This window comes from Schistocerca gregaria, chromosome 4 (assembly GCF_023897955.1).
Source record: "Schistocerca gregaria isolate iqSchGreg1 chromosome 4, iqSchGreg1.2, whole genome shotgun sequence".
Taxonomy (NCBI): Eukaryota; Metazoa; Arthropoda; class Insecta; order Orthoptera; family Acrididae; genus Schistocerca; species Schistocerca gregaria.
In genome coordinates, this window is record NC_064923.1 from 568,445,113 (window position 1) to 568,467,951 (window position 22,839).

General features: G+C 42.6%; 1 protein-coding gene and 1 non-coding gene across 2 annotated transcripts in view; both read right to left on the bottom strand.

Annotated features, from left to right (window-relative positions):
• Positions 1–410: 410 nt before the first annotated feature.
• The window catches only part of LOC126266936 (RNA-binding protein EWS-like), a 47,358-nt gene continuing 24,929 nt past the window's right edge, over positions 411–22,839 (bottom strand). Inside the window, exons 4-5 of the mRNA XM_049971628.1 lie at positions 18,153–18,241; positions 411–1,649 (exon numbers count right to left, since the gene is read on the bottom strand). Of these exons, the coding sequence (XP_049827585.1) occupies positions 996–1,649; positions 18,153–18,241 (743 nt within the window). The 3' untranslated portion in view covers positions 411–995. The remainder of the gene's footprint in view (positions 1,650–18,152; positions 18,242–22,839) is intronic.
• On the bottom strand, positions 6,499–6,573 carry Trnas-cga (transfer RNA serine (anticodon CGA)). The gene has a single exon. It is a non-coding gene; the product is annotated as a tRNA-Ser (tRNA).

Here is a 22,839-nt window from a genome sequence, read left to right on the forward strand (position 1 = left end):
TTTTAAATTTCCAATTATGCAGAAACACAAAATGCTAAGACATTTATTTTTCTTTTATGAACCTTTCAAATCAGCAGTTTTTATTGTTGCACTATTTTTGATAAAGCAACCACTGTTCAACAATACAATTACCTTTTCTTTCAGACAAACACACTTGCAAAGTAATGCTGCTTTCTATCAAGATCTATGAATGACGGGCCAAATATTGACTGAAATATGAAAATCTTGAAATTACATAATACGTAAAGATGTCTTAGTTAATGTAGCTTTCACTTTAAATAAATAACAGCAGTAATGCTTCTGTGTTTATGAAAATTTATGTGAGCATCTACGTGTGAGTCATAGAAAATATGATTTTTTTCTTTATGCTTTTGCTGAAACACTGTAGAACATTTGCAAGGCCCACTAAGTAAAACATGAAGATTTATATTTGTTTATTGACTTTTCAATCAAGAGTTTTACAGAGAAAAAGGTTTGTGATCACAGGTATTCTACAAGGCTTTTTAACAAATTATAAAAAATTATGTTTGGTCATCTCTACTACATGGAAGTGGAGATTTTTACACCCAGTACAATTTTCTGCTTCAGTCTCTCCATGTAATTTCATTTATGTATTGGATATATGATGTCTTTGGCTACACAAAAATGTGGGTCTTTGCTTACAGTAAAAGAATGTTCACACTTACACTGGATTTCCATTAACACACACACATAGTATCAGTGTCAAGTCAGAATGGAGCAGTACAGCTCAAAGAATACTGTGCCTTTAACTTTGATCAGTGGCTTTCTTCCTCAAATGGTGATGATACTGCAGTGGTTCACCAAATAGAAATCACTTTGTTCATTGCACTGTAGTATATCACATCAAGTAAATGCAACAAGGGAAAACAAAATAATTGTCCTAATGTCCTTATACAAAACTGACAAAGAACTGTCTTCTATACACTGACTCAATTACTGTGCTGACGCAAAAATGTCTTCATACACCAGGAAACTCAATACCATTGGTCATTGCCCTGCTGAGTGTATGACTGACTGTACACCTGTGTCTGTTGCTGCCCATATGTTGCTGTTGGCTGTTGCTGCCCATATGCTGCAGTCGTCTGTTGCTGTCCATATGCCGCTGTTGGCTGTTGCTGCCCATATGTCGCTGTCGTCCGTTGCTGCTCCTGCCCATATGACTGTGTCTGCTGCTGCTGCTCTTGCCCATATGTGTGTGTTGGCTGCTGCTCATATGTCTGTTTTTCTCCATAAGTCTGCTGTTCATAAGCCTGTTGTCCATAAGGCTGCTGCCGATTGTACGTTTGTTGTTGGCCGTATGACTGTTGGCCATATGATTGTTGTTGGCCATATGTCTGTTGTTGGCCATATGACTGTTGTTGTCCATACTGCTGTTGTGACCCATATGACTTTTGTTGTCCATATGACTGTTGGCCATATGGCTTCTGACCATATGGCTTCTGGCCATATGGCCTTTGCCCAAACTGCTTTTGCCCATATGGCCTTTGACCATATTGCTTTTGTCCATACGGCCTTTGGCCATACGATTGTTGCCTGTAAGGCCTATTGTACTGGCGCTGGGTTTGTTCATCATCTTCGTCATAATCATCATCATCATCATCATCGTCGTCTTCAGAATCTTCATAATTCTGTAACATACCTTCTGTTAGTAACACTTTTAGACTAGAATTCCCAAGCTGTTTACAAATTTTTCCCACCAATTCCAGTAACTTCTGTCACAGTCTTTGTCACTAAAGGATTTAACAGAAATAATTCTCTGATTGAGAGATCATTCCACTATGAAGTGCAATTAGAAAAAATTTGAACACACATGACAGAGAGAAAGAGAAAAAGATAGAGAGATAGAGAGAGAGAGAGAGAGAGAGAGAGAGAGAGAGAGAGAGAGAGGTTACATTAAGAGAAAGTACCCATGTTGCAAACCCATTAAATCACATTAACAGTTAATATAACTCAAGTGGTGATCATTATCAATTACACACTGTTGCTGTTTAGCAATGAGGTACAATTTCAACTGTAAGACATTGTAAACAAGTATTCAAGGCCAATAGCTGACCCACTGAATGAATGTCCATTTCATAGACCCCATGATTTTTGCGGTTCATTATCACTAAATCTAGCATGTGTTGTCTGCATGATTTTGAGGCATTGTCAGGAACCATGGCATTTGACAGATGGTTCGACCTTTTAAGGTACTTTCTGCGGACACAGTATGAAACTGAAAATAATGCACAGTTCCATAATGACAGAGGCACAGCTCATATGTTTATTTTTACTGGCCTATTCAGTTCCTTGGTCCCCATCAGTTTAGCATTTTTTCTAACTTCTTATCCTCTGTAAAGATCTTTAAAATAAAGTCTGTATGAAAATAACAATTAAAGGGCGTCAATACAACAAGAATATTTACCTGTCTGCAATTACTTGCAAGGTCACAGATAATTTGCACGAACTGTTATCAGTGTGTGGTTGATAAATGTCACCTATTGGTAGCTTCTCTCTTAAAAATTAAAAAAATCTTACAAATAAAAGAATTTAGAACATTCCTTACTTCATTTGTTTTTATTGCCCTTAAAAAATAGACTGAAAATCAGTTTCATGTACATATTATAGACTGATAACGGTAATTCATAATGAAAGGAAGACGAATCTTGAAATGTTGTATTCAACTGACTGCAAGGGCAGGAGGAATGCATTCGGCAAAAAAAAACTGAACATCTTATCAAGAGGTCAGAGGACTGTAATATTGGAAAGTTGCGAGATGAAATTTCTGTCAGCTAAAGCTATTCCCTCTAAGTACATTTATCGGGTGTCCCTGCGAAGAATTGCAACATGCATTTTCTCTGATGTTTGTGCAGATATTTTCAATTTTATTTACGCAATGTATGGATGGAGTCAGCCCTAAACAAATACGGTACATCATGTGTTTCACACAATGTCCAGTATCAACAGAAAACTGTGTTTCTCATTACATACATTTTTTAAATGTAAAATTATGTGACCATTCAATTGAACCAACATAGCAAGGGCTGCAAAAGACAAATATTAACCAGTAATCTAGCAAGCAACAATGCAGTAGCACTGTTGTATGGCAGTGAAAAGATAGGCAATGCATTAAGGGCCTGCACAAGAGCCGGGCAGGTCACGCAGTGAAGACATGTAAAACAAAAATTTACTGATATGACAAATGTTGAGAGAACATCAGAACTAATTGCTTTTTACTTCAGACAAAGATCTGTATACGTATGTTCACATCTTCTGTGCACAACTTGCCCTGTGCCATACTGTCTGTCCACTACTGTCATGCAGCAGCAGTACTGAGATGTAACTGGACTACTGGCCATTTCTTATGTTTTTCTGTTTCTTGTGTTGTTAAACTAAATACCACAGCAGTTTAAACTTGGACAACTTTGTCACAAGTACACACAAAATTACACTTATCCCCCCTCCCGTGAGATTGACACCAATGTCTTCCATTGACAATGGGTACTGTATGAAACACATGACGAGCAGTATTTGTTTGGACTCACTGCATCTACACATTACAAAATCAGAATTACAAATATCTGATGTAACATCAGACCAAAACACGTCTGAAAACCCCCAGAAGACATATATGGAATAGTGGAGAAGTGTTGCTACCATTAGCAGGGGAAGCAGTTGTGGCTGAATGCATATAAAGCAAATAATAGATTGTTAAGTGCAACAGCAACCCACCAAATGAAAATCTGAAGACAGAAATCAAACAGAGTCACAGCCAGCGAAACCAAGATATTACTACCTCAAAATTTTCTGTAATTCATTAAAACTTAATGCTATCTACCAACTGGCATAATAATTCTGCACTGATTTTTAACACATTTACATACTTTATTTGAGTGAAAATTAGTATTTTTAATGTTAAATGAACAAATGTGATTTCTGAATGTATCACAGCAAGATACTTCAGGATCACTTTGCAACTGAATGGGATGTGAAAATAGAAGAACTTGATGACAATCATAAATTATTAACTTCACCTAGTAAAATTGTCCACAATAAATTTATACAAGTACTTAACTACACACACCAACGTGCAGCAACCATTTAAAACAATACGAACTGATGGGTCCAGGAAAAGGAATAGTGAAGTCCATTTTTACAATTTTGAGTTTTCAGCAGTATATGAATGTGTGGAACAGACCCAGTATTTCCTACTATAGTTAAGTATGGAAAAACCACTAAGTGAGACTGTAAATGAGGTTCAAAACGTCTCTGTCCAGACGAAATAGGGGGGGCGGGGTGGGGGTGGGGGTGGGGGGGGTGCAGGGTGGAGTCTTAGTATGTTAAGTGCTTGTCTGTAAATAACAATATAAATTGCAGCCCTGACAAACAGTTGTTGTAAAACATTACTGTAATTATGTGCACTGTTGGCACATGGTCTGTACACAGTGTGATGGTCTGTACACAGTGCATTGAAGTTCTTGCAATTTTGTGAAAATACTGTTATGGATGGTGAGCCATTAAGTCGTGACTGTAGTGAAATTATGGGAGGCAGTAACATAGTCACGGAAGGAAAAAGAAAATAAAAAAAGGCTACTTATCTGTAGTAAATGAAACTTAATGTTTCATGAAGTAGGAGAAAATTGCCATTGTAGTTTACAATGTTTTCACAACGCCCCTGAAGATACCAATAAAATATTTTAAAACAATTCAACATAATGGACTATGTAGATATGTAGAATGCCTATTTATGTCATCTCATTTCTGTACTTCCAATACAGCGTAACGAAAGATGAATGTGAAGCAAGATTTCACAATGCTATTTACAAGCACAGAGTACAAGGAAAAGTTGGGGATGGAGTCAAAGAAGTTTCAGTAGGTCATAAGGCATTTAGGGTAATGCATTGTTGAGTTGATTCTGAGAGAGAGAGAGAGAGGAGAGAGAGAGAGAGAGAGAGAGAGAGAGAGAGAGAGAGAGAGAGAGAGAGAGAGAGAGAAAGTGGGGGCGCGCGAGCATGCGTGCCCGTGTGAATGACCTAATGCATATGCTTTTCCTGGTTTTTAATTGTTTACATAAGCAAACCTTATATTGGAAATCATTGTCAGTCTTGTACAGTGCTGGTACTTTTTTTTCTCTTTTCTTTCTGTCTGTACACTTTCTAAAAATGAATGTGTAAGAAAAAGAAATTTGTGCTGTTCAGTGTTAAGTTAGAAGCATTGAAATGGCAAAGGAGAAACAATAAAAAAAACGTGTTCATATGTAATATCTTTGAAGTTACCACTGGTGACTTGCGAAGAAACCGACTTTCATTGGAACACTTTTCTTCATATAAATGCTCTGAAGGATCTCTCAACTAAAAAGCTATGAAGAAGTTAGAGTCTGAAAAAACAAGTGAGGCATTTATTTGGTTTATTCTTTCCAACATCCCCACCTAACTTTCCATAGTACAAGTTTTCAATATTTCGAGATAGTCCCCCAGTCCCAGCCCCCCAGTCCCAGCCCCCCAGCCCCAGCCCCAGCCCCAGCCACCTAAAACTATCAAGACAATTTCCTACTGGAGATACCCCAGTTGATAAACAAAGAAACATGGAAACAGACCGTGGACATTAAGTTCTGAAACAGTTAATACAGTTACACAGCATACTGCCTCCTTTCCAAGTAGTAACAGTAATTATGCTTGTGTGTGCTTCGAAGATCCACTGTTTATCAAATGCAATTTCTACATTTTTCCTTCATCCTGAACTTGTTGCCAAAAAAGATAGTAAGGATATCTGTTCAATGATTCGTACATTTTGTAACAACTATTGTGACATGGCTGTGAAAAACTGGAACATATCTTGTGATTTATATTCTGGCCAAAATGAGGACTAAACATTTATTCAATTTTTGTACAATATGATTATAGCAAACAGAAGCTCTTTTCCCATAAGAGGACGTTCTATTAGGAATCAGATAAAAACATAGGCCTTATAAACCAGAAAGCTCACACAGAAGTCCCCAAAGATTAAATACAGGAGTTCATATCAGCTCGGTCAAAGACTTTTCACCATTTAATGTTACTGAAGCGACATCTGAAACTTTTTGCCTATGGACAGCATTCTTTAAGCCCTTCTACAAGCAAAAGTGTCTCTTTCCTATGTGTCCAGTTAGGAACTCATTATAAACAGAACTCACTCAAGGCGTGCCAATTCAGGACTTATAACGCAGCACGGGAGACTGCTGCTTTGAAGTCTGATCATCCAGCTGAAGAATTCAATAGACTACAGTGATTTGCCAGGGTTTTCAAGTAGCAGTAACACTGTATGATAATCCCCAAACCTTACCAATTTTTTATTATGATAAAATTTCATATTCTAAAATGTTCCAAATGTTTCAAATCTGCTACCCACATCTCATGAGAAATACCAGGACCTAGAAATTTTGAAAAAATTTTGTGGGTCAGCAGCACAAGCATATTATAACAGTCTTCCTATTGAAACTTCCTGGCAGATTAAAACTGTGTGCCCGACCGAGACTCGAACTCGGGACCTTTGCCTTTCGCGGGCAAGTGCTCTACCAACTGAGCTACCGAAGCACGATTCACGCCCGGTACTCACAGCTTTACTTATGCCAGTATCCGTCTCCTACCTTCCAAACTTTACAGAAGCTCTTCTGCGAACCTTACAGAACTAGCACTCCTGAAAGAAAGGATACTATGGAGACATGGCTTAGCCACAGCCTGGGGGATGTTGGTAGAGCACTTTCCGCGAAAGGCAAAGGTCCCGAGTTCGAGTCTCGGTCGGGCACACAGTTTTAATCTGCCAGGAAGTTTCATATCAGCGCACACTCCGCTGCAGAGTGAAAATCTCATTCTGGAGTCTTCCTATTGCTTGAAGTTCTCAGAACAGGCAATCTTCACTTTTTAAATGTAGTTCGATTCTTACTTCAAGCAATAAAGGAAAAGTCAATGCTTATGTTTCTTTCGATTCACGGACTGATGCCCTCCTTTCTTTGAATAAGGTACTCTCACTTGAAATCATCATCATCATCATCATCATCATCATATCTTCGTTTTCCCTCTATCCAACATCTGGTCGGGTTGGTGTATCAATGGTACTTTGTCACTTTACTGTCTTTCCACCATTCTTCTTCCACAATTTGGTTCCATAGCAGGTTTCTGCTCCTTATGTTTATTGTATCAATCCTTCTTTTTCTCTTTCTTCCTCTTATTCTCTTGCCCTCAATCTTGAGCTCCATCATTTTTCTTGTTATTCTTCCCTCTTCCTTCCTCTTTACATGCCCAAACTATTTTAATCTATTCTTTTCAATTTTTTCAGTCAACTTCTCCACTCCAATTTCCTTCCTAACATCATGATTTTTCACTCCTCTCTCTCTCTCTCTCTCTTCCCCCCCCCCCCCCCCCCCCCAATCTCCCCTAGCATACTTCTCAGAAACTTCATTTCACTGGATTGTATCATGTTCTCCTCTCTTTTAGTCACAGTCCAAGTCCCTGAGCTGTAAATTAGTGTAGGTGTGAAGTAGTTCTTGTATAGCACCAACTTGCACCTCATTGGCACTTCCCTCCCCCACACCAGGTCCCTCACACACTGGTACAATGTACTACTCTGTTGTATTCTTTTGCTAATTTCTGCCTCCAAAAGAGCATTCCCCATTAATACACTTCCCAAATATTTAAAGTTGTCCACTATTTCAATATACCGTCCCTTAATATGAATTTGTCCCTTGCCCTCTCTATCCCCTCTGGTTACCACCACAGCCTTGCTTTCCTTCACACTAAATTTCATTCCATATTTCTCGACCTTATCATTTAGGATGTCTGTCTGTTTGTTCTTCACACCACAATATCATCTGCAAATAGTAACAGCTTCATCTCCCTTCCTCTATGGGCTTCTTTTGTCTCTCTGACTATTTCATCCATCACCATTATATGGCTCTGAGCACTATGGGACTTAACATCTATGGACATCAGTCCCTTAGAACTTAGAACTACTTAAACCTAACTAACCTAAGGACATCACACAACACCCAGTCATCACGAGGCAGAGAAAATCCCTGACCCCGCCGGGAATCGAACCCGGGTGCGGGACATCACCATTATAAATAGTAGTGATGATATCACACTTCCTTGTTTTAGTCCCGTAACACACTTAAACCATTCAGTTCTTCCAACTGATGTCTGCACACACACACACACACACACACACACACACACACACACACACACACACACACACACACACACACACACACAAACAAACAAGAGCTTTTTTCATACATTGCCTGGATGACTTCAAGTGTTTTCTTTCTAACTCCATTTCTCTTATGGCTGTCCATACCTTTTCCCTGGGAACACTTTCACTAGGTTGAGAAATGTCATCACCAGATCTTTCCCCACAAGAGCAATGTCTATCCATCAACTGTCTCATACTAAAGATTGAGTCCACTGCTGATCTACCACGACAAAAGCCATACTGCTCCTCTTCTAAGTGCCCTTCCACTTTTACTCTCACTCTTCTTTCCAGTATCCTCTACAATATTTTTGCTACTTGAGATAGGAGTGTGATCCCTTGATAATTGTCACATACTTTCCTGTCACCATTCTTGAAAACTGGGATTATTATTCCTTTTCACCATTCTTCATATACACATTTTTGGGTCCAAATGCATCTTATTAGTGTATATAGCCACTGTAGCCCAACTGGTCCAGCTGCCTATCATCTCCACAGTATAATTTCATCTATCCCAGGTGTCTTTCCTGTTTTCATTCTTCTCGCATCTAGTTCCACTTCTAACGTTGGTATATCCTCCTCTTCAATCAGACCCCTGCCCCCTGCTGTACTTCTATTCCCTTTCCATTGCCGTTCTTCACATTTAGTAATTTATCGAAGTACTCTTTCCATCTTATCTTTTCCTTATCTCTTCTGGGTGGATTAATAGCTCTCCACTTTCCCTCTTCACTAGCTTTGTGTATGTTTTTTTCCTTCCTCATACTCTTTGTAATTCCATACATCATCCTCTTACCACAAGTAACATCTTTTTCCAACTAATCATCTTAGGGTTGAAGCTCTTTTTTTCACGTTTGCTTTAACAATACATATGTTTTTGGACAGAATCCGCCTTTAGCAAAACACAGTTTTGTTTCTTAACCCAAACATGTTCAGTTGCAGCATCTTCAGTGGGTCTATTTCATGGCTGTTATTTAAGACCAAGTTCTTTACTGTTTGTATATATGTAACTATTAGTTTTTAAATCATAATGACAGGTATCTGAAAAAAAAATTATGAATTCATACCTTTTTACCACATGGTGTGGTTTCTCTGATGTGTTGTGTTTCAGCAGTGACTGTTTTGTTTCACAGTTTGTCAACTGCAGCCACTTACACCTCCAACTCTTGGGTGAATTTCTCCCAGCTTTTCCTCTTTTCTTCTGCTACCATTTTCTTACACTTATTTTTACTCTCCTGGTATTTCCTTTTACTTTCAGTTGTTCGGTCTCTGTTCCATTCATGCCAGGTTTTCTTCTTTTCTTTTACTGCCTCCATCACCCTCTCATTTCACCACGTGTCTCCTTTTCCTTTACCCTTCCGGACACTCTGCCACAGGTCTTCTGAGCAGAGCTTACAAATGCTTCTTTGAACTTACCCCATTCCTCTTCCACACTGCTAAACTCGCGTTAGGGATTTTACGCTTAAGTAACTCCTTGAACTTTTCTTGTACCATGCCATCCTTTAGTTTCCACACTTTTATTTTCCTTTCCCTTTCTTCCTTTATGTCTTTCAATTCATCGAATCTCATCTTTTCCACCACCACTCGATGGTTTCCATCAAAAGCCTCTCCCGGGAGTGCATTTATATCCATCAAGTGTCTCCAATTTTTCTTTTCCACCAGAAAGTAATCGATGACCGTCTTTGTCCGTCTATTACCCCATCCATATCTCATTATCTTCTGGCTATTATATTTACGGAACCATGTGTTGCCCACAATCAGCCCATTTCTTTCACAGAAATCAACCAGTTTCTCTCCTTCCTCATTTTTCCTCCCATATCCATATGGGCCAATTATCTCCCCATTTCCTTCCTTTTCTTTGCCTACCTGCACATTTAGGTCACCCATTACTATTGCTTCCATACCTGTAATTATACTCTCTAATAAGTCTACAAAATCCTGTATGTTTTCTTCCTTATTTTCTTACTTCACTTATTAACATGTAAAAATGACAGTTAGAATAAATGTTTGATAATATTTTTACAGAATATAATGTAAGTTCTGTATTTTTGCAAAATAAGTTTAAATGCTACAGAACGGTAAGATTTAGAAAAGATTCAAACATAAATATTAATGTTCTGTAAAATGTATAAAACTGGGCTTGGTTCATTCTTATGCCTACAACTGCTCTGTACAGAAAGGTCGAGAGAGAGAGAGAGAGAGAGAGAGAGAGAGAGAGAGAGAGAGAGAGAGAGAGAGAGATCCAGAATATTCTAGACAGCCCGGCACTATTTCAACTAAACTTACATGGAAAAAGAAAGAAGTGTTATAGGAATACGATTTCTCTAGTACTGCTAGGAATGGAGTAATGATAAATAGGGGAAATGGGGTGACATTTCTTCTAACAGTAAGTGTTGACGAAAACAGACAAATAAATATAGAGAACAGGAAAATACAAATATTAAGCAGCAGTCCAGCCAGAAGTGACGGAATAACATTGCTACATGTTACATGGCGGTACCAGACAGCACAAGAGACCAGCAAGAGTACGTACACACACACACACACACACACACACACACACACACACACACACACACAGCCATTGTATCACTGGGCTGTACTTATCTTTCCAGGAGATTTTAGGTGCAAAAAACTCATTTCATTACAAGAACCATACTTGATTCAATGCCTTGGTTAATACAATTGTTCACAGTGTAACACAAACACAAAATTATATACCCCTCATTCTACTATGGTATGTTGAAAACATACATATTTTGCATCAGAAGCCAAGGCTACCTCTATCACATCCCACAACTACTGTCTTCCCAGAGTAAGTTAGAGGTGTTTATTATGTACCAGTTTTCTAACTGAACATTTATTTGATATCAGCAAGCACAAGCAACAGGCAAGAAATACAGAACTGTTGACCGGGCAGTCTCCTTTCTGTAATATGTAAGATACTCACTGGAATCAGAAACAAATAAATAGAATATATGATAGCTATTACTCAAGGAAAGGAACAACAGTGGAGTGACTCCAAGAGGTGAATGAAATTACAAAATGATGCAATGTGTATGAATTACCACTCTGCCTTTGTCATTAAGTTTTGGGAAACCTTCTTACAGCTATAACAGACCTTGAGACAGTGATTCAACTTGTGTTAGAGAACTGCTTTAGTTTCAACAAATTTCATCACAAAAGTGGGAAATAAATGACATGAAAATATTTCTCAACAGTTAGAGGAAGTTTTCAGATCTTTCCATAGGTAAGACAAAGAATAAGAGTTAATGAGTCAACCTGAAGCAGATGATATTGCTCTGTTGACATTGAGACTGCAGACAAGCCTCAAAAGGGAATGGAAGAACTAAACAACCGAATTTAACTGAAGATTTGGAAATGAATTACAATGAGTCTGAAATAATCATGGAAGGAGTACAGGTTAATAACTCACCACACAGCTGAGGCACCATTTCCATTTTAAGTCTAAAATAGTGTACAATCAATATATTGATTGAAAAATTGTAAACATTACCAACGAAGTGATTGAATCTGTTTATTAGCGGTTGTATTTAGGACACCAGAAGGGAAGATGGATACAGAAAGAAAAACAGTACAGCAAAAGTGGTCTAGAGTGCATTTGGTTAGCAAAGCTGTTTTCAAAATAGTTTTAGATGCGTAAGATATAAAGATTACATGTATTTTGGCAGTAAGACGTGGTCTTCTAATGTGGGAAACTGTAAAACTCAAGTACCTTCTACAATGAAATGGAGATATGGCTGTTGCAAATTGCTGGGAGTGAGAGGGAAAACAAACAAGTGGATAAGGTAACAGAATGAAATAAAAGACATATTTGTGACTATTGAAAATTAAATGACACTGAATGGGACAAGTAGCCAGATTAGAGAAAGTAGATGAACCAAGAAAGACTGTTGGATGACAGTGGTACTCCAGTTATGATTATTCCGACTATTGATATGGTAACTCCACTTACCTACCATCAGAAAAATCTAGATGATGATAGATGCTGAGCGTGAGGCATTTATCATCAAGCAAGTTCTTAACTCGATTCAAAGAGATTATAAAATTCTGAGGTAATGACCCAACAGAAACACAGCTGGAGGTATTGGGGAATCATCAAGGAGCAACCACCACCACCACCACCACCTCCACATTCATAGGGTACTCAGCTGTTTGGAGCCTTAAACTACAGTTATTACAAGAAAGTTCATAACCTGCTGAAGCATCCCAAAAAGTAAATGAAGATATCATTCTAACATAATATGTAACAGTTGGAAAAACTGCTCCAAATAATGGTACAGGAAAAACAGAAGACCAAATGTGTAATTTGCACATAATTTCTTCTTTACACTTGACGAGACTATTTAGTTTTGGTGATTTCCTGAAAACAACTACATCTACAATCAACAAAACAACTTATGGTGTGTGGCGAAGAGTACTTTGTGTACCATCATACCTCCTCTCCCTTTTCCTATTCCAGCCACAAACTGTGCATGGGAAGAACGATATTTGGTAAGCCTTCATTGTGATCTCTAAATCATTGTAATTTTACCTTAATGGTCTTTCGATGAGATAGTAGTATGAGGAAACACAATATTCACAGACTTTTCTAAGAGCATGTACTCTCGGTATTTTAACAGTAAAGCACGTCATTGTGCACAAAGCCTCCATTGTCATGTTTGCTACAGGAATCGGTCAAGCATTTCTAAGACTTTCATTTACTTAATTAACTCACAAAAAATGCAGAGATTATCTTTGGATTTTCTCTATTTCTTCTATCACACATACCTAGTAAGGAATCTAGAGTGAAGGGAAATATTCTAGTATTGGATGAAATAGAAATTTGTAAGCTACCTCATTCATGAGCGCACTTCTCTTCTTGATTCTTTCAACGTATGTCATCTATTTTTTGTTGATTGATTTGAGGAGAGGGGACCAAACAGCAAGGCCATCGGTCACATCAGATCAGAGAAGGAAGTCAGCTGTGCCCTTTCAAAGGAACCATCTTGGCATTTGCCTGAAGCAATTTAGGGAAATCACGGAAAGCTAAATCAGGGTGGCCGGACACTGGTATGACCTGTCAACCTCCCAAATGAGAGTCCAGTACAGTAACCACTGCCACCACCTCGCTTGGTAATCTGTTTTTCCTACAGTTAGTTTTATGTGGTCATTCCCCTTTAAGTAACACCATACGGACACTCTTATGTTCAATGGATGTGACTGTTTCCAGTGATTGTTTGGCAGTCATGTACTTTTCCCTTATCTGTACACAGTATGTTACATTTGTTTATAATGATAGTCAACTGCCAATCCCTGCAACAGTTTCATGATGTTTTTGATTAGGTCATTAATGATCCAGTAACACTCCCTTGGGTGTGTGCCTAATAACTTCAGCCACTGAAAATGACACGTTACATTTTTATAGGGTAGAAACTCTTCAATACGGTCACAAAGCTGGTCCATTATTGTGTATTCTTGCATTTTATTTATTAAGAGACAGTGCAGAACTGCACTGCATGCCTTCCAAAAGTCAAATAATCAACATTAGTGCCAGGAACAACTTCTGCCTGTAGAGGGATTTACTGCACATACGTGAGTGTAAAAGACGCAGGTTCTCATGGTTTCTATTGATTATTTCACCACTTTCAAAACTTTATCACAAAGCAATCTTTACAATGTTGCTCGACACGTTTTCATGTCAAATTTGATACCTATGCAGTTTCCTTTTCTATTTTAATTTGTTGCGAAAATACTTCTGCCCTTCAATTCAAGAGAAAAAACAAAATCATGAAATTAAGAAAACATTCTCGAAACATAATGACAGTTCGAAGAAGTAACATCAATTCTTTTCTTTCCTTACTGGATGCATAGACTAGCAGTAAGTATTTCAAGACAGTGGCAGATTTACAGGCTTGTACATATATTAAATCATTTTCCAGCAGAGAAGAATAAGCTTTCTCTCTAAGTCCACCTTCCAGTCCCAACACAACCACATACACTCACATATTGTGCATTGAGACTACTACATTAATGTCACAATAGACTTCATTTACCAGTAAACATCAGCTGCAACTTTGAAAGAGATTGTAGAGAGATGGTGAGGTTCAGGTAGATGCAATGAGAGGGTGAAGCAGTGGGGACAGGGCGAGGCAGCAGTGAGAGAAGTAAGGGGGCGGATAAGGGAGATGCGGAAGTGAGAGAAGTAAGGGGGCGGATAAGGGAGATGGGGAAGTGAGAGAAGTAAGGGGGCGGATAAGGGAGTTGGGGAAGTGAGAGAAGTAAGGGGGCGGATGAGGGAGATGGGGACGCGAGAGAAGTAAGGGGAGGGGCGACAGGCGACGCGGCGGGCAGTAGTACGGTCGGGGGGAGTCGTGGAGAGGGGGGTGGTCGTGGAGTGGGGGGAGTGTCGTGCAGTGGTGGGGGGGTCGTGGAGTGGTGGGGGGGTCGTGCAGTGACGGGGGGTGGGGCGTGCAGTGACGGTGGGGGGGGCGTGCAGTGACGGGGGGGCGTGCAGTGACCGGGGGGGGGGGGGGGCGTGCAGTGACGGGGGGGGGGGGCGTGCAGTGACGGGGGGGGGCGTGCAGTGACGGGGGGGGGGGGGGGGGGGCGTGCAGTGACGGGGGGGGGGTCGTGCAGTGACGGGGGGGGGGGGTCGTGCAGTGACGGGGGGGGGGGTCGTGCAGTGACGGGGGGGGGGGTCGTGCAGTGACGGGGGGGGGTCGTGCAGTGACGGGGGGGGGTCGTGCAGTGACGGGGGGGGGGTCGTGCAGTGACGGGGGGCGGGTCGTGCAGTGACGGGGGGCGTCGTGCAGTGACGGGGGGCGTCGTGCAGTGACGGGGGGCGTCGTGCAGTGACGGGGGGCGGGGTCGTGCAGTGACCGGGGGGGGGGTCGTGCAGTGACGGGGGGGGGGTGTCGTGCAGTGACGGGGGGGGGGGGGTGTCGTGCAGTGACGGGGGGGGGGGGGGTCGTGCAGTGACGGGGGGGGGGGGGTCGTGCAGCGACGGGGGGGGGGGGGGTCGCGCAGCGACGGGGGGGGGGGGGGGGGGTCGCGCAGCGACGGGGGGCGGGGGGGGGGGTCGCGCAGCGACGGGGGGCGGGTCGCGCAGCGACGGGGGGCGGGTCGCGCAGCGACGGGGGGCGGGTCGCGCAGCGACGGGGGGCGGGTCGCGCAGCGACGGGGGGCGGGTCGCGCAGCGACGGGGGGCGGGTCGCGCAGTGACGGGGGGCGGGTCGCGCAGTGACGGGGGGCGGGTCGCGCAGTGACGGGGGGCGGGTCGCGCAGTGACGGGGGGCGGGTCGCGCAGTGACGGGGGGCGGGTCGCGCAGTGACGGGGGGCGGGTCGCGCAGTGACGGGGGGCGGGTCGCGCAGTGACGGGGGGCGGGTCGTGCAGTTACGGGGGGCGGGTCGTGGAGTGACGGGGGGCGGGTCGTGGAGTGACGGGGGGCGGGTCGTGGAGTGACGGGGGGCGGGTCGTGGAGTGACGGGGGGCGGGTCGTGGAGTGACGGGGGGCGGGTCGTGGAGTGACGGGGGGCGGGTCGTGGAGTGACGGGGGGCGTGTCGTGGAGTGACGGGGGGCGTGTCGTGGAGTGACGGGGGGCGTGTCGTGGAGTGACGGGGGGCGTGTAGTGGAGTGACGGGGGGCGGGTCGTGGAGTGACGGGGGGCGGGTCGTGGAGTGACGGGTCGTGGAGTGACGGGGGGCGGGTCGTGGAGTGACGGGGGGCGGGTCGTGGAGTGACGGGGGGCGGGTCGTGGAGTGACGGGGGGCGGGTCGTGGAGTGACGGGGGGCGGGTCGTGGAGTGACGGGGGGCGGGTCGTGGAGTGACGGGGGGCGGGTCGTGGAGTGACGGGGGGCGGGTCGTGGAGTGACGGGGGGTGGGTCGTGGAGTGACGGGGGGGGGGTCGTGGAGTGACGGGGGGAGGTCGTGGAGTGACGGGGGGGGGGGGGTCGTGGAGTGACGGGGGGGTCGTGGAGTGACGGGGGGGTCGTGGAGTGACGGGGGGGGGGTCGTGGAGTGACGGGGGGGGGTCGTGGAGTGACGGGGGGGTCGTGGAGTGACGGGGGGGTCGTGGAGTGACGGGGGGGTCGTGGAGTGACGGGGGGTCGTGGAGTGACGGGGGGTCGTGGAGTGACGGGGGGTCATGGAGTGACGGGGGGTTCGTGGAGTGACGGGGGGTTCGTGGAGTGACGGGGTTCGTGGAGTGACGGGGGAAGGAGGGGGCGTGGGGGGATGGCATGTAAGCAAAGTGGTGGGACGACGTGCAGCCGAGGGGGGGGGGGGGCCGCGTGCGGGCAGAGGGAGGGGCGGCGTGCGGGCAAAGGGGGTGTCGAAGTGCGAGACAAGGGGGGGGGGCGGAGTGGGGGCAAAAGGGGGGGCGAGGGGGGGAGCGTGCGGGGATGAGAAAGAGGAAGAAGATTGAAGAAAAGGGAGACAGGTAGGGCTGGGTAGAGGGTGGCGGAGGGGGAGAGACGTGTCGGCGCGGAGGGGGAGAGACGGGTCGGTGCAGGTGGAGTGAGTGGACAATACGGAGGGAGTGAGTGGACAATACGGAGGGAGTGGGTGGACAATACGGAGGGAGTGGGTGGACAATACGGAGGGAGTGGGTGGACAATACGGAGGGAGTGGGTGGACAATACGGAGGGAGTGGGTGGACAATTTGGAGGGAGTGGGTGGACAATTTGGAGGGAGTGAGTGGACAATTTGGAGGGAGTGAGTGGACAATATGGAGGGAGTGAGTGGACAATATGGAGGGAGTGAGTGGACAATATGGAGGGAGAGAAACTGTTTAATCCTTCTAATTGTGTCATCATTACAATATTAGATTTGTATTATGATATAATATCACGGTTTAATATTTCGTCAGGAAATGAGGTTATTAGAGGTGGATGGAGTGGACACATTGTCCAAACTGGAACAAGAAAGTGGATCCACAGTGGTCCTTCAAAGTTAATATTCAACTTTCGCCTTTGTTGATTTAGAAAAGCCATTAAAAATCAAAGTCTGAATGGTCAGATAGTGATCTGATCCCAGCTCATCTAGATAAAGCACATTATCGCTCAGTATTGATATCATATATACGTACAAGTCTAGGAGGATGAACAAGCTGGGAGTATAGAGGAAACTAAAGGCCAATAAATAAAAGTAATCATACGGCCTATAGCATGTTTCTAATTTGATAGGTCTGTGAGACATCTCATGCTAAACATCCATGCACGCAAGCACTCCCGTCTTCCGGCACGTGCGCTCGCACGCACGCAGAGAGAGAGAGAGAGAGAGAGAGAGAGAGAGAGAGAGAGAGAGAGAGAGAGAGAGAGAGAGAGACTGGGCTAGTTACAGAACAGTGATACGAAAGCAGGGCATGCTTGCACACATTACTGTTTACCAATTTGAGTGTTATTGAGTATTTGTATGCAGAAGTTTACACAGCTTTGAAATAAACTACACATGAACACAAATTTTTCTGTGTCAATATCAGTATCTGTACAAAATATTTATTTGCACAAATGAACATTACATAGTACAAACAAATAGGGTATGTCATACAGGAACCTACTAAAATGCTAAAATTCTGAGTGCACAACACCTCATTTGTCAAAGCAGTACCTATATTAGGATACTGGAAAACATAAATACAGCCTCCTTGATCAAAATTATAGACTATAGTTTCACTGTACAAAGCTGGAAATTATCTGGAGGATTACACATTTTCACCTTTGTGTGAAAGATAAACAGTTCCTTAGAAATGAATCAGTATTAAATATTCTCCATAGCTTCAAAAGTACCGAACAAAAATTCATCGCACTTTATATGTTCAAGCAACGAAGTCAAGGGGTCTGTTGAATCCACCCTTGCGATTCATGTATTGACGATATTTGCGTTTTAAAATTACATGGACTGAACCTACGTCATTTCCTGATACCTTTTTGCCTTTTGTAGTGTCGAATGCACAGAAACCCATTATCTTCATCATTTCTTGTTCATCTGGAGTCTTTCCCTCCAAGTCAGCCTCTAAAACAACAAAAATAATTATGTAAGTTTCACTGCAAATCTTTAACATACAATAATCTAGAAATCTGAATTATCACTAATTACTGCTCCAAAGAAACACAAATTTATACTGTTTGAATTGTCCTGTAGATAACATGCACACACTGAGACTTATTACAATGCCACAAATGAATACTGTTTTCTTATCTCCATTGTCTTCACATGTTGAATATTGACCTCAATTTCCCAGTAAATTGCTGGGACAGACAGGGATCTTTACTTTGCTAATAGTCCCAGAGCTGGAATATCACAGGAAGAAAAAACTGGGCTATATTTGGTACCAGCTTTGTACACATACTCAGTTTTATGATGAACAAATACTAAATGTGTGAGGAAAGAGTAAATCTCAAAATCACTAGCAAACTGCTCTGATTCTTTATCTATGACAATCATTTAAACATAATAAATTCAGCTTAAGTTCATAAAAAACAAGCTGTATTTGTTTCTCCATAACAAAGAAACCTATGTCCGTTGAAACTGTCGTTCCACTATTGTTATTTTGTAATAAAACCTGGCATAGTTCAAATAAAGTAGTCACTTTTTGTATATATATAATAGTTAAATTCCTTCAGGTGGCTTCAGTTGTCTAATATGAGTATGATTCCAATAGTGCCATTTGTTGGATGCAGAAGTTCCGCTGTTCACAGTGTCTGTCTCAATTTGGGTGTTTCTAATACCATTTTTCTTTCTGGATGTGCTTGCTTGCTGCTACTTGATATAAAAAGTAATACGAAAAACTCTTAAGTTCATCATTCACTTTCGATTTATTTCACAGGGAAGTACAACTTTGTTCCACGACTGCATCTCAACTGACCACAGCCGACTATAAAAGTGACAAAGAATGACTCTAGCTTCAAAGATATTCCACACAACACCCAACCTTCCGCTTGTAATATGTCTCTTTGATATTGTTCGTCATATCCACCAATATCAATCAATATATTGCTATTTTTAAACATAATAGTAAATTAACATAAAAAATAAGTAGATTATAATTTATAAAAATTCCAACAAAAATATAAGAGAAAAACATTCACTACTTCGCCCACTAAATTCGGTATCGATAACTTCAGTTGAAAATAATACATCTCCCAGATCCATTACACCGTCCATATTAAACCTACTAATTACCAGCAATCCTCTTACTTTGATAGCTGTAACCTGTTCCTTTCCATGCAGTCCCTTCTCATACAGCCCAGCCACCTAGAGTCGCATCTGCCATGACGAGCAGTCCCTCCCGAAATATACCGAGGGTCTCACTGAAGCCTTCACGAACTACAATTATTCTCCCAACCTTGTACAAAAACAAATCTCCCATGCCGTATCTCTCCAGTCTCCCACCACCTCACAAACTCCCACCATGTGGCCACAGAGGAGCATTCTCCTCCTAACTCAGTACCACCCAGGACTGAAGAACCTGAATTATATTTTCCACCAGGGTTTGAACTACCTCTAGCCGTACCCTGAAATGTCCTGCCCACTATCCTTCCCACCCTTCCCACAGTGGTATTCCGCTGTCCACCAAACCTCCACAATATACTCATCCATCCCTACGCAACCCCTGATCCCAGCCCTGTACTTCATGACTCATACCTCTGTAGTAGACCTAGATGCAAGACCTGTCCTATACATCCTCCCACCACCACCACCACCACCACCACCACCACCACCACCCACTCCAGTCTGGTCACAAACATCACCTATCCCATCAACCAGTCACATGATCTGCAGGGTACGCTGCAACCAATGTAGTGCATTCTATGCGGGCATGACGACCAACAAGCTGTCTGTCTGCATGAATGGCCACCGACAAACTGATCAACTGGGCAGGTGGGAACTTTCCCTGGAATATATCCTGCATTCCCGTAACTCTCCTGGCCCCAACCTTCGTTGGTCACTGTCTTCTCCCATCCAGCCTGTTCTCTGTTTCCATTCCAGAACTGCACAGCTCTCATTCCTCCATCGCACCCAGTCTTTTTACTTCTCTCCTTTTCCGCTACCCTTCCTCCCCACCTCTCCACTGCCCTCCGTCTAACCTCCTAACTGCTCATAGCAGCCCTTAGCCTCTTTACACCTTGTCCCTACGCGCTCTCCAACAGCATGTCATTGTCTGTCACCACTACCCTCCTATCCTTCCCCTTCCCAGTCTCAGACTCCTCCTTACCCCCAACCAGTTGCCACTCCCATCATGAGCTGGTGCTGCTACTTGCAGAGTGGCCTCAGTTGCCTGAGACTGCAGTTTTGTGTGTGTGTGTGTGTGTGTGTGTGTGTGTGTGTGTGTGTGTGTGTGTGTGTGTGTGTGTAATTTTGACGAAGGTCTTACTGGCCAAAAGCTATATTTGTGACAGTCTGTTTTCTAAGCTTATCTGTGACTGAGCATATCCGCTTATTAAGAATATGTAATTTTCACACACACAAATGTATGCACAGAACACTGCTGGCTCCACCTTTGAAACAAAGGATGTCTGTGACATTTGTAATGACAATTCATACTGCCACAGTGACAGCAATCTTTAAGCATACATGGAATGCCGACACAAATATGTTTGCTTATAGTGCACCAGTTGTCAGCTGCTTTCATACCACACAAGTTTCCTTGTAGTCATAAAATTGGTTGTTTTTCCCCATGTGAATCACTCGCACACCATGCAGCTGTACCGCAGTCCTAATGTGTGGGCCTGGTTAGGTCAGTTGGTATAGCATTAGGCTTAGAACCTAAGGGTCCAAGGCTCAAGTCCCTGTCTGGGTGGAAATTTTAACACCTTCGCAGTGGCTCGTCTGATAGTGAATACTGCCGGTCTGTAAACACTGGTGATGATGATAAAATGTTGCCTGCATGACTTTTCAAAGTCCCTCCCTAAATGACTTGTCTGGTATCGGTTACAATGAATTTTTGTGTACTAATGTTTCACAAACATATGGACATCTGACTGGCAACAGAATTTACACATTTCTCACAAAGACAAAGTCCCTGTTTCTTGGGAGATGTTGGAAGAGAATAACTGGCACTTACTTGTTTTCTCCACACAAACCATAACATCATCACATTCAAACATTTTGACCATGGAGGCTGTTTGGGCTAATCAAATCAAATCTGCATATTTCCAATCATGCAACTGAAGACACTGATTACAGTGGAACTTGAAATCCAGTACAGCGTGCAATACCTATGCCACTAAATGATAAACATGGTTACCTACTATGGTTTCACGGATATCATTTGTTACATTCTAATTCAGTGCCTGACAGAATCCTGCAACACTCATAATGTATTCACCCAAACACCTCCACCCCACTTCACCACCACCACTACCACCACCACAACAAGACAATCTGAATTGGACATTTCCCGCAGCAGACACCACCACACTGTAGCCCATATAATTTGAAAGTAGCCTTATTTTACTAAAAACAAATTGTACATATCATTACATCCGAGTGGGTCATATTAGATGTTAAAGCTGGTTTCAGTTTCCTTACAGCACTTAAGCAACAACTTTACACAATATTTATCAACAGAAACACTACCAAAAATGTTTCTCTATGCCTCTCCAGGCAGTGTTCCTACACATAAGTGGTGTACAATGGTTGTTTTCTTAACGGTAACAATGTTCTTTACTGCTCTGGTGTCCGTATCTGGAAGTTACAATTATTTTTCCACTGCTATATACGACAGGTGCAGTTTTCCACCATTAACTCTTAAGTGGTTATGCCATTACACACAACAGCCTCTGATACTCTAAGAGGAAATATGCATCTATTGCCATGGTTGCATCACCATAGGCACAAACAATTTCCTCACACTGGGAGTTTGTAAGGTATAAACAAAGCTGCAGACAACCCTTCCTAAGATATTAGTTAGTTTTTTTTTTTTTTACACATATCTACAATTTTTTTTATTTGGTTGCCTTTCTTGTGCTGCTCCATCGAGTACATCTATTGTCATGTTAATGATTTCTTGATACCACAGTGTAGGTTGCATTGTACTGTGTCTTCTTTTTGTCCAGTTTTGTCATAGACCTGTTTCCTTCCCTATTCATTTTACTTTCTCATTTAGAACTGCCCACATAATTCTTACATACTTTGATAGCACTATGTTTGAAATGCTTCCAATTTCTTCTACACATCTTCTATGCAGCATATTTACTTCCAAACAATTCTGTATTCTCTAAACAAACTTTCAGGGACTTCTTCCTCAATTACCTACTGATATTAAAAACAGATAGAGCACTTTTAATGAAGTTAGCTTTCTTCATCTGCAGCAGTCTACTTCTATATATCTTATATCAACGTAATACATCTCTGCATCACACACACCTTAACAATTTCCCTTAAGCCATCTTCTGTGCTGAATGTGCTGTTTATTCCTCTCACTTGGTTTATGTTGGGGATGTAAATTACTCATCCGTCCTAATCGTCTCAAGGCTGCAAAATCTTATACCAACTTGAGCAGTCAAATGCTTTCCCTAGATTCACAGAAGCTACATAGAAATCCACATTTTTCCTTCATTAAGGCTGGGTTCAAACACAACAAAAGTAAGACCATTGCTCATGACATA